Source organism: Phyllobates terribilis, unplaced genomic scaffold (assembly GCF_046119375.1).
Source record: "Phyllobates terribilis strain yellow unplaced genomic scaffold, ASM4611937v1 Scaffold_36__1_contigs__length_13169755, whole genome shotgun sequence".
NCBI lineage: Eukaryota > Metazoa > Chordata > Amphibia > Anura > Dendrobatidae > Phyllobates > Phyllobates terribilis.
Window position 1 is genome coordinate 6,248,106 of NW_027362796.1, and position 13,385 is coordinate 6,261,490.

Here is a 13,385-nt window from a genome sequence, read left to right on the forward strand (position 1 = left end):
ACTGTGGCCAAATATGGTTTTAGATCCGTAGTAGAAGATGTTGCCTCATCATAAAGTAGTTATTTCTCATGTCACGTGAAATAAATTTCTCCTGCAGTATTGCGAATTCCAATTCCAGTGTCGGAAAATGAGACGAGAATTAGCATTATGGAAGATGAGTCTATGAGAAACGTGTTCAGCTGCAGTCTCCGAGGAAGAAACTGTTTGTTGTCTGTGGCCTAAAATATATAGGTTTTATTATTAGATGTAAAGAAAAAACTAAATGCTGGAAAATAATAAATCTCCTCATATGTTTCCCCTTATTATCTCCAGCAATTGTATTATTACACAGGATTTTTATGATGTTCCATCAGCTTATCTTTTTCTTATTCAGATCTCTAAAATACCGGATCCTCTCAGTGAAGATCGTGATTTATCCAGGAAAATGATGGACAAGATTGGGGAGACTATATTACACCTCACCCTAGAGATCCTCTTCCGTCTTACTGGAGAGGTGAGAGATTCTGATGACGTCACATTACATCATTCTTATCTATGGGAATATCAGATGGACAGAACTGGAGAGGTGAGGACTCTGGAAATGTCTGGAGTGAGATTTATTAATGTGTCTCTCCATAACCAGAGATTAATCACGGGACCTCCATCTCACCCCTTCATACATGAGGACATCAATGACCAGAAGATCCTAGAACTCACCTACAAGATGATTGAGCTGCTGACTGGAGAGGTGACACTGCTGGGACATTATACAGTAACACTATGAAGGGATCGGGGATATGATGGTATCATTGTATGTGTCAGGTTCCTATAAGGTGTCAGGATGTCGCCGTCTATTTCTCCATGGAGGAGTGGGAGTATTTAGAAGGACACAAAGATCTGTACAAGGACGTCATGATGGAGGTTCACCAGCCCCTCACATCTCCAGGTAATAGACAGGACTAAATACACACGGCCTATAATTATCTGTATGTAAAGAATGAATTCAGTCCCTGCATGTGTTTCCTCCAGATCTATCCAGTAAGAGGACAACACCAGAGAGATGTCCCCGTCCTCTTCTTCCACAGGACTGTAAACAAGAAGGTCCCAATGTTCCTCAGGATCATCAGGTAGATGGATAGAAGGTGTCATGAGATCTCCCCTATGATGTGTAGACGGCTGTGAAGGTCTTGTGCTCAGTCTTGTTTTATCCACCTGTATTATATGTTTTATACTTGTGTAATGAGAAAGGTGGAGATGGCAGGATAGAGCTGATCATAGAGGTGACTTTTCCATCTGTCTGTGACTTTTACAATATTTGTTTCAGGGTGAAGATCTGACCCATATTAATACGACAGAGACATATGTGAGGGGTGATGAGCGGTGTAAAGAGGAGATTCCTACATATGACTACCCAGGTGAGTAGTAACCACTAAATTCTGAGAAGTCACAGACTCTTCTCGGTCACTGGCTGTGGCTGCTTTATCAGTCATGTAGTCCGGCCGTATCACAATCGTGTGATCACCATTTTGCCGCTAGACCACAACATTCTCCTCCGTGCGAAAATGTTCAAATTACGTTGTGTAATTGTGAAAGCCCTTTTCTATAGAATTTACAAACTGGAGGATCCACCTATCCCCTGGGATTAGGAGACGCTGACCGTTACTTGCCCAGATCTGTAAACTACAAATCCAAATGACAGTGTACGTAGAATGTGCTGACAAATAAGAAAATCAGTTGAAGAAAAATATTATGTTGGGTCTGTAAGAGAAAGCGGAGGGTAATGATGCTGTTGGCTTCCTAGATTCCTGATATCTTATTGGATGAATCCACCTTCTCTCCCTTCTGTGCTCCTGAATGTCCTCATATGGTCCCTACAAGACCAGGTCCAGTCTTTCTGGCCAAACTTCACTTTTATGATCTACAACATTAAATGTGCAGTGAGGCCAAGTGTGAATTTCTGTACAATAACACCAGAGTTTCCCTTTATCCTGACTGTTCTGTTTCTTTTAAAACCAACTAACTTCAAACAGGATTGTGATAAACTATACAAAAAACATTACACCTGTGCCATGATATATCTCTAAGCTGTGCGTGGCTGATGGCTGTAATATACATTTATTCACGCCTGCAGGAGATGTGTTGGCTCCAGCCCTGGTTTCATGGATTCACTCCACATCATAAATAGTATTGAGCGAATTTGTTCGGCATTTCAAATTTGGGTTTGTTTTCGGGGTTCCGGCCTGTTCACGCCAAAAAATCAGACGCGCCCGAACACGAACCCGAATTTGAAATGCCGAACAAATTCGCTCAACACTAATCAGAAACTATATTATGTTTTCAATCCTAAGAAATTCAGATAACTGCACAATCTCTCCTGAAATGGGGGCGCTAATACTTTCTCTACTCTGGTCAGGACTCACAGTAGCTCCAATGGTCCGCCATAAACAAGTTCAACTCCAGTTTAGTGTTGGATTTCTCCCCTCATACACACGTTGTTGTTGGGGATGTTACATCTCATGTATATAATCGTCTTATCCTGTCTGTCTGTCCTTCTGTCCAGGAAATCCTGCGTCGCTGATTGGTCCGGCCTCGGGATATAGAAATTTATCGGTAGCTGCTGCATTTCCCACCCTAGGCTTATACTCAAGTCAATAAATTTTCCCAGTTTTTTGTTGTAAAATTCGGGGTCTCTGCTTATACTCGGGTCACCGCGCACAGGCAGCATGTGACCCCCGGCTGCAGCCGGCTCTTGCTTCCGCTTATGTCACGACTATTTGCAGCTGCCGCCAAGCAGTCTCCTGTTTCGCGTTCCACGATGAGTGATGGGCTGTGGCCGGGGTTATCCCCCATCCCGTCACACCCGGCATTCACCGCACGAGCATTCATTGACAAAGCGCGCAGTGGATGCTGGGTGTGACACGATGGGGGACAACCCCGCCCACACCCCATCATTCACCGTGGTACGCGGAACAGGAGACCCCTGGCTACAGCCCCAAATAGTCGTGATGTAAGCGGAAGCAAGAGCCGGCTGCAGCCGGAGGAATTACGTTCTGGCTGTGCGTGGTCAGCGATGTTGTCACAAGCAGTATTGACAACATGACGTAATGACAAAATTCATTAAGGGCCCTGGAGGGATACATTTGGGGGTTAATTTAAAGTAGTGCACAACCCATTTAAATGCTGCTTCGCTTATTAGTCGCGCCCGGTCGGCCACATACATATTCTAGAATACCCAATGCGTTTGAATCGGGCCACCATCTAGTGTTTATATATTCTTTCCTTTTTTTCACAAGTTCATTCTGTATGATAGTTTCATTGTGGTGGGATCGGCCGGCCTCACTTATGTGACTCTGTAACTCCCTGGTAGTCTTTCAAAAAGGTCTCCATTGCCTCTTCCAAATGCCCGAGATCTAAATTTAAGACCCCTCAGCTCTGCACTATTATAAAAAAGTTCACTTTAAATGTCTAATATTTCTTCTTGACACTCATCTGACAGAAAATATTGTCCCTTACGATAGTTTAGATTGCCAAAAGCCACCGAGCCCCATACTCTAATTACCCCAGAGAGGTTTCACCACTAGTTACTCATTTTTCTCTGATGAAGACTGTTGAGTTTGATCATTTCAGTAGATGTTTTATTGTGTATAATCACAGTTTTTGACTTCAGTAATCCTCTGATTTAACCCCTTCCTGCAGCCAGTATTATGTTTATAATCAGGCCCCATTTTTTAAATCTGACGTGTGTCACTTTATGCGGTGATAACTTTGGAATTCTTCACAAAGGATAATAGGAAACAAATGGATCTTACAAATTATTTTCCAACTTCTCTTGAATCTGACAATCCCCTATATACGGTTGTACACTACTGTCTGGGCACATGGCAGGATAAGAAGGGACGAAGCGCCTTTAAGCTATTAGGAATGCAGATTTTGCTGGAATAGTTTGCAGACACAATGTATTGGGGGAGCTGGTCTTGGTCACCTGGAAGCTCAAAAGATGGCCACCACGAACAGGCTTGTTTTATCTACCCCTTTTATAGATTTCATAAATTACTTTGCTCATCACCCTTTAACCCCTCTACATGGATCTGAACCTACACAGAGATCCCTAGGCTTGGGCCACGGTGTTACCTGCTATTCGGTGGAGTGACATGGGAAGAAGAATAGTCAGGTAGCCGGGTCAGAACCAGGAGGGCAGAGAAAATACAAAATCAGAAGACACAAGAGTAGTCAGTAAACGGGCCGAGGTCACAACAGAAACAAATACACAAGCCGGGAGCTGATCACAGAGGACTGAACCAGAGGAGAACAAGGCTGTATCTGGCAGCTTCCGGCAATATGCTTCCAGCTTTAGTAGGGTGCGGTGCTTTCCAAATGGCTGAAGCAAGGAGCAGATTACTCCAGCTGGACAGCACACACACCCATACTGCCAGACTCGATGGTACTACAGGTACCAGCAACCCTAATCTTAGTGGCTGGACAGAGCCTGCGCCTTTAACTCCATATTTGGGAGGCAGAATGAACAAACAGTTGAACACCACGCTCCACTGGTTCATGCAATGAGGTTTTCCATTAGATAGTCATTGTCCTGGTGAATAAGTGATTTTTTTTTATATAGTTTGCATTTTTTACAGACAGTTTAAGTAGTAATGTTCAAAAATATAAAATTCAAAAAAATTTTATTAAAAAATAATAATTGGTTTTATTCTTGACAGATGACTGTACCAGGAGATCAGAGGGACAGCTGACACCTTCAATTTTCAAATCAGATAATTTTCAGATCCCACAGGATAAAATTGAAGTGAATGACATTTCTCCAGATTTACCATCATCCCTTCACAGCAAAGATCTGTCATCTGATCCTTTGAAACAGGTCCTGTCTTCTGATACATTACCAACTACTAAGGAAAATCAAAGTCACAAAATAAGCATTAAAAAACAAACTGCTTCTAATGCAAAGAAGACATTTTCACATTCAGAATATAGAAATAGTTTTCCTCTCAAAAAGTCTTTTCTTAAACATCAAAAAATTCACACAGCGAAGAATAGATTTTCCTGCTCCAAGTATGGGAGATGTTTTAATCAAAAATCAAGTATTGTTAGGCACCAGATAACTCACACAGGAGAGAAGCCTTTTTCCTGTTCAGAATGTGGGAAATGTTTTACAGAGAAATCAACTCTTATCAAACAACAGAGAACTCACACAGGGGAGAAGCCATTTTCATGTTCAGAATGTGGGAAATTTTTTAACCACAAATCAAATTTTTTTAAGCACCAGAGAACTCAAACAGATGAGAAGCCTTATTCATGTTCAGAATGTGGGAAGTGTTTTAACCAGAAAGGGCATCTTGATAGCCACTGGAGAACCCACACAGGCGAGAAGCCTTTTTCCTGTTCAGATTGTGGGAAATGTTTTAACAACAAATCATGTCTTGTTGTGCACCAGCGAACTCACACAATGGAGAAGCCTTTTTCATGTTCAGATTGTGGGAAATGTTTTGTACAGAAATCAAATCTTTTCAAACATCAGAGAACCCATACAGGGGACAAGCCTTTTCCATGTTCGGAATGTGGAAAATGTTTTACAGAGAAATCAACTCTTATCAACCATCAGAGAACTCACACAGGAGAGAAGCCATTTTCATGTTCAGAATGTGGGAAATGTTTTGCAAAGAAATCAAATCTTTTCCAACATCAGAGAACTCACACAGGGGACAAGCCTTTTCCATGTTCAGAATGTGGGAAATGTTTTACTGAGAAATCTACTCTTATCAAACATCAGACAACTCACACAGGGGAAAAGCCTTTTCCATGTTCAGAATGTGGAAAATGTTTTAACCTGAAATCTAGTTTTCTTAAGCACCAGAGAACGCACACAGTGGAGAAGCCTTTTCCATGTTCAGAATGTGGAAAATGTTTTACAGTGAAATCAACTCTTATCAACCATCAGAGAACTCACACAGGAGAGAAGCCATTTTCATGTTCAGAATGTGGGAAATGTTTTGCAAAGAAATCAAATCTTTTCCAACATCAGAGAACTCACACAGGGGAGAAGCCATTTTCATGTTCAGAATGTGGGAAATATTTTACAGCAAAATCAAATCTTATCAAACATCACAAAACTCACACATAATTCAGAATGTGGGAAATGTTTTACAGAGAAATCAACTCTTATCAAACATCTGAGAACTCACACAGGGGAGAAGAATTTTCCATGTTCAGAATATGGAAAATGTCTTAACCAGAAATCTGATATTGATAAGCTCCAGAGAACCCAAACAGGGGCGAAGTCTTTTTCATGTTCAGATTGTGGGAAATGTTTTAACCAGAAAGCGCCACAACAGCGTACTAATTATCTAGTTTACCCTTGTTGAAGAGATTTTTTCTGTTTTCTCCATGCTTAGTGTGGCACACATATGCACACAATGCAAAGATTGAGTCAGCTTCTCCCTTTTTTAATTGATTTTAGTTATGATTTTCATGTTGCCCACACCTGTTACTTGCCACAATTGTGTTTGAACAAGCTTCACATGCTTGAAATAAAGTTGTTTACCCACAATTTTGGCAAGGTGTCAACAATTTTGTCCGGCCTATTTTGTGTGAAATTATGTTCAATTTGCCTTTTTTTCTCTGTTTTCTTGTGTTGTTCCAATACATGCAAAGGAAATAAACGAGTATAACAAAACGTGTAATTTCAATAATTTTCTGGGAGAATTACTTCATTTTCTGGAACAATTTCAAGGGATCCAACACTTTGACCATGACTTGTTTTTGTTGCCTTTTTAATATGTTGCAGCATATCATCCTCTACGTGTTCAGCTATATTAGGAGGCTTGTAGCAAAGTCCAGTTAGCAGCTTTCCATTATTGCCATTTCCATGTACATTACCCAAACGGATTTTACATCAGGGATGTAAAGCTCAAAACATGCAGAGGGACAAAATGAAAAACTTTGACAAAGTCGTGGGCCGACCAGTATACAGTATAATGGGCCCTACATAGTCCTCCATACAGTATAATGGGCCCTACATAGTCCTCCATACAGTATAATGGGCCTCACATAGTCCTCCATACATAAGAAACAAGAGGAAAAAACTTCAAGTCAGAGTCCCATATAATAGTGAAAAAATTACAAAATTGTATTAATTATAATTTATACAGGAAAAAATATTAACTGCAGAAACACTTAATAGTAAAACAATGGAGGAGCACTAATGAGGAGCATGAGACAAATTAACATGATTCTTTTCTGATGTAAATACATAATTGGGCTGCCAAAAAATAAGATTATATTGTTAAAATGCAGTGAAGCATTCAATAAAAGTGCAGGTGCTTATGAGGTAGGTCAGAAGCAGTTGCTATATAAGAGGTTAGTCATACCGCTGTCTATATATAGGTACTAATATAGATAGCTCATACCGGGGCGAGCAGATCTTTATAAGTGGTATCAGTGCCCTGACCCCTTAGGCTACAGGGTAAAAGTATATCCTAATACATATTAAAGCCTAGAAAATGCACCTAAGTAGGAAAAAAGATTAAAAAACGGCAGCAAAAAGAGCGTAGCATGAATCCTATAGAATACTTACAGCCACAGTGGATGTGAACACGCTCCTCAATGGCACTCACCCTAATGCGCGTTTCGGCACGGCTGCCTTCGTCAGGAGGTGGCGTCAGTGAAGGTGGGTAGGGTTTAAAAAGGGCCCTTGAGCCAATAGAAAAGGGGGTGTGTAGTCTCTCCGCCACTGGGTGTGGGGAGGGTGTGGCATGACGCATGGCAATCACCGCGGCATCCACGGCAACCGCGTCATATGATCCATGATGCCGCAAGCATGTGGGGAACCACGTGACCGCGCGTCATGGAGCAAATATTGATACGACCAGTGAGGACACCACAGAGAACAGTGAAGCCATGCGTACTGTCGAGTCCACAGACATATATAGTCAAATACAACCGGAGAGAAAAAGAAACTAACATAATGGGGTAAACTGTCAATAATAGCATAGCCCAAATGTATATATATATCTAAGGGGTACAGGCGATAGCCAATTATATATAAGTCAGAGAAGTTAATTGGTCATGACAAAACAAATAAAGTATATCTTTAAGAAAAGCATGAACTATAACATGATTATATGAGATCATAGTATAAATGCATAATAAGATATAAGAAAATATCGATCTATAAATGCAAAAGATATACAATAATAACTGTATGGACAAAAAATGCACATACAGAAAAAAGTTACAGATCTTGAGAGACAATACAGCGCCAGCAATTATGTCCATGTTATCCAATAGCAGAATGGAAGTCCTCAACGTCATTGACGGATAGAATTGGAGATATCACGTATACAAGCATGCCAATCACCATGTAATGCCTTTATGAATATTTGGTAGAAAAAGACAACGAACTCTCATGGAGGAACAGTAAAGAAATAGAAAAAAGTTAAAACAATGTGGATATAGGTGATCAGAGAAATGGGGCATAACTAATATTTTCGTTCAAGCCCAATGGATAGAGTGTTTTTAAAGTCCAAATCCATCTGCTCTCTTTCTGGGCTAATAGTTGGCTCACTCTACCGTCCCTAATATTAGTGGTGATCATGTCAATACCCTGAACTTTAAGTTTAGATGCGTCACACTTATGGTGTATTCTAAAATGCTTGGGAATAGTTTTTAACGTATAAATATCAGTTTCATTTACCGCCGCTTCAATACCTAGGACATGTTCACGTATTGTTGTCTTAAGTTGTCTAATTGTGAGCCTTACATAGATTTTAGGACACAGGCATATCGCATAATAGACCACCGCTTTAGAGGTACAAGTTATCGGTTTGGTGATGTAATAGGTCCTAGAGCCCTGGGAATCTGTGAAAGAGTTAGCTTGTTCAACATTAGGACACGCCACACATCTACCACATGGTACACATACATTTACTGGAGGTGATCTTTTCAAAAACTTAGGGGGAGTGGTAGGATAATAGAGTCTTTTCATAAGGTGATCACACAGATTTTTTGCCTTTCTGAAGGTGATTTGCTGTCTCTCTGGTAGATATTTTGCCAATATGGGGTCAGCCATTAAGATGGGCCATGATTTGATAAGACAGTCACGTAATTCTGTCGCTTTAGAGTGGAATGTTGTAATGAACCGTTACTAGTGATGAGCGAGCATGCTCGCTACTGCTCGGTGCTCACCCGAGCATCTCACTGCTCTTGTGACACTTTCCAGGGTTGCTCGGCGGGAGCTCAGGTCCCCTCCCTGCATGTTTGGCGCACTTTAGACCGCCAATCAACATGCATGGATTTTCTGCCACACACTGTAATGCCGCAGCCATGTTGGTTGTGGCATTACAGTGATTGGCTGGCCGCACAGCGTCATCAGGTCTATATCAGACTTGGCGCCACCATGCTAAGCAGGCAGGCAGGGTATATAGCAGACTGCAGTGCACATAGCAAGAGGGTCCATTCCAGTTCTGTCTGCTATTTGTAGAAATAGGCCCAGGTATCAGGGGCCAGGAATAATTTATTTTTTATCTTAATCCTGATTATTTGCTTAAAAAGCAATCCAGAGAACACCGTTTATCTGCCCCATTTGCTTGTTGGCACTGCAGAATACAGCCAGGTCCTTTCCATATTAAAGCACTAAAAATCCAGCTATTTAAAACTGTGGTTTGTCCGTCACATGGATCACATATAATTGCACTGAAAATACTGCCATTTCTGGCCTCCATTGAAATTTTGTTGCAGCGTCAGTGAACTTATTGACACGAGGTCAACGCTTTTAAAAATAGTTACCTACAGGCCAGCTATTTATAACTGTGGTTTGTCCGTCACACTTATCACATATAAGTTTGCTCCAAATTCAGCTATTTGTAGTGAGCGTGGAAGATATTGTCCTCCATTTAAAATGGGCAAGGCACGTGACAAGGGACAGGGAACTGGACGTGATGGTGCATGCCGAGGCCGTGGGCAAGCTGAAATTGTGCCACAACAAATGCCCACATCTTCTCGCTCGACCTTCCTGTCCCAATTAATAGGGGACCGCAATACACCACTATTGAACACAGGGCAGTGTGAAAAGGCTCTTGGTTGGATAGCAGATAATGCTTCCGTCACTTAGCCACCACCACCACCCTGTCTTCCACACGGTGAAATCTCAGTAGCTGTGAGTCTGGACCGCATATTCCTCACCATGAACCTCCTTCCTCCCACCATGCCGAGTGCCCGGAGCCAACTGATCCCACACTTGGACAATCTGAAGAGCTGTTCACTTTTCCATTTATAAATTCGGGCATCTCGCCTGGTCCACTTGAAGCGGGGCAAGAGGAGATCACATGTAGCGATGCCCAAATATTTGAGCAGCCACGGTCGTATGAAGGTGACGGTGGGAAAGTGTCACAAGAGGTGGACGATGATGAGACACAATTGCCAGAAAGTCAGAAGGAAGACCGGGGTGAGGAAGTGGAAGACAAGGTGGTGAATGATATAGTAACTGACCTAACCTGGCAGGAGGACATGCAGAGCAAGGACAGCAGTACACAGGAGGAGAGAGGCAGAGCACCCCAACAGGCAGGAAGAAGCAGTGTGGTGACCACAGACAGAAGGCGGGCAACCGTTCCCAGTAACACCAACACGACTGAAGTTGCCAGTACAACTGTTAAGTCTTCCCGAGTCTGGTTGTTTTTTAAATACTCTGCCGATAACCCCAAAAAGGCCATTTGCACCACCTGCCTGGCCAGCATCAGCAGGGGTAGCAAAACTACCAGCCTGACCACCACCAGCATGATCAGGCACATGGCAGCAAAGCACCCGACTTTGTGGACCGAATCCCAGGGTCCAGGAACAGTGTCTGCGGGTGACACCACTGCTTCTTCTGCTGTTGTGCGTGCAAGCCAATCCCCTGCCCATGGCGCATGCCATGCGAAGATGCCTCCTGCCCTGCACCTGTCGTTGCACACTCTCAACTAGCACCATCAGCAAGCATGTCCTTGTCCCAGCGCAGTGTTCAGTTGTCCATACCCCAGTCCTTGGAATGTAAGCGCAAATACGCAGTTGACGCCCCACAGGCCACACTACTAAATTCCCACATTTCACGACTGCTTGCGCTCGAAATGTTGCCTTTTAGGCTCATGGAGAAGGAAGCTTTGCGCAACCTGATTGCAGTGGCCGTCCCTCGGTACTCGGTCCCCAGCCGCCACTATTTTTCCCGGTGTGCCGTCCCCACAAGCATGTGTCCCACAACATTAGCAGTGCCCTCAACAATGCAGATACAGGGAAAGTTCACCTAACCACGGACACGTGGAAAAGTGCTTGTGGGCAGGGACAGTACATGTCGCTGACGGCACACTGGGTTAACATAGTGGAAGCCGGGACCCAGCCAGACCTTAGGACGGAACACATCCTCCCGACGCCGAGGATTTTGGGCCCTAGGTCAATCGGGGTTGCCCCCACAGTCTACAACTCCTGCACCTCAGCCTCCTCCTACTCTTCAGCCTCTATCTCCGAAATGACCACATCAGTCACAAGCTAGAAGCACTGCCTCGGCCAAGCGGCAACAGGCTATTCTGAAACTAATATGCTTAGGTGACAAACCGCACAATGCTGAAGAGTTGTGGAGCGCTCTGAAAGAGCAGGCAGATCTGTGGCTGACACTGCTGAACCTACAGCCAGGCATGATCATGTGTGACAATGGCCGGAACCTGGTGGCGGCTCTGAGGCGAGCTCACACGTGTACCATTCCTGGTCCATGTGCTTAACCTCGTGTTTCAGTGGTTTCTCAAAAGCTACCCGGAACTGCCGGATCTGCTTGTCAAAGTACGCCGCCTGTGTGCCCATTTTAGAAAGTCAGCTACAGCTTCCGCCGCCCTTGCCGTGCTTCAGCAGCGTTTGCAGCTTCCGGCTCACTGATTGGTGTGTGATGTCCCAACGTGTTGGAACTCTACACTGCAGATGTTGGGAAGGATTTGTGAGGAGAAGAGGGCAGTTGTTGACTACTTGCATCAACAAGGCCGTTGGTATTCAGTTCAGACTCCACGCATAAGACCTCAGGAGTGGACATGGATGTCAGACATCTGTACCATCCTCCAAAACTTTGAGGACTCCACCAAGATAGTGAGCGCAATGATACCATAATTAGCTTCACCATCCCACTTCTCTGTCTTCTGAAACACTCTCTGCTCACAATCAAAGAGGATGCATTGCAGGCGGAGCACGATAAGATGGAGCAAGGAACCATACAGCGTGATTACACAGAGCCCAGCCTCATCTCGTCCCAACGTAGATTGGGTGACAATGAGGAAGAGGAGGAGGAAGAACAGGAGCTAGTTTCATGCGCTATAGATGGTACTACCTGTACAACTGTCATACCGTCTGTTCAGCGTGGATGGCCTGAGGACAGGGAGGAGGAGGAGGAGAGCATAGTCAGTCGTCCTCTTGGTGAGGACATGGAAGTCTTGCCTGTTAGCAATCTGGCATGCATGGCTGAGTTTATGTTATGCTGCCTTTCCCGTGACCCTCGCGTTCTCAAAATTTTTGGTGACAGTCATTACTGGTTGGTGACACTTCTAGACCCACGCTACAAGGAGAACTTTATATCTCTTATTCCTGAGGCGGACAGGTCTACAAAAATGGGGCAGTACCAGAAGGCCCTTGTCGCGTAACTATTAAAAAAATTCCCATCTGAAAACGCTGGCAGCAGAGGTCACAGTTCGTTGGGCAACCAAAGAGTACAGTCGAGAGAGACACAACTCCAACAGAGGCAGGGGAACACTGTGAAAGTTCTGGGAGAGTTTTCTCAGCCCCTCCCATCGCACAGGCCCTGAGGCGCTGGTTAGAAGGAGTGCAAAGTTTGGGAAGATGCTGAGGAAGTACCTTGCCGACCGTACCAACGTCCTCCGTGATTCCTCTGTGCCTTATACTTATTGGGTATCCAAGCTGGACACGTGGAATGAACTGTCTCTCTACGCCTTGGAGGTCCTGGCCTGCCTTCCACTAGCGTTTTATCAGAGCGGGTTTTTAGTGCCTCTGGTGGAATTATAACTGATAAGCGCTTCCGCCTGTCAACTGAAAATGCTGACAGGCTGATTCTTATAAAAATGAACAAGGGCTGGATTGGGCCAGACTTCTCAACACCATCGAATGATAGCAGCGTAACATAAACTCAAATCCAGTGTCTTTTTTTGGGAGGTGTATTCCCATGCACCTTTTCACACCCACACATGGGTATACGCTTCCTGATTTTGGCTATTTGCTCTTGTCCTCCTCCTCCACCACTTATCACCTGGGTGACCATGGTCCATGATGCAACACCCACCCAATTTTTTTAAAGGGTGTTTATGATGCCCGTAAAAATTTTTTTTATACAGTATGTTCATGTATAGCCCCCAGGGGTAAATGTTTGTCATCAC

At 43.7% G+C, this 13,385-nt stretch overlaps 2 protein-coding genes across 2 annotated transcripts in view; one reads left to right on the forward strand and one right to left on the reverse strand.

Moving 5' to 3' along the window:
- LOC141182804 (uncharacterized) overlaps positions 1-6,566 on the forward strand; it is a 141,440-nt gene extending 134,874 nt beyond the window's left edge. The window contains exons 2-7 of the mRNA XM_073660925.1: positions 374-493; positions 623-727; positions 802-925; positions 1,009-1,106; positions 1,304-1,394; positions 4,695-6,566. Coding sequence (XP_073517026.1) covers positions 425-493; positions 623-727; positions 802-925; positions 1,009-1,106; positions 1,304-1,394; positions 4,695-6,112 — 1,905 coding nt within the window. The 5' untranslated portion in view covers positions 374-424 and the 3' untranslated portion in view covers positions 6,113-6,566. The remainder of the gene's footprint in view (positions 1-373; positions 494-622; positions 728-801; positions 926-1,008; positions 1,107-1,303; positions 1,395-4,694) is intronic.
- Positions 1-13,385, reverse strand: part of LOC141182808 (uncharacterized) — a 431,479-nt gene that overhangs the window by 57,523 nt on the left and 360,571 nt on the right. The gene's annotated exons all lie outside the window — the stretch shown is intronic.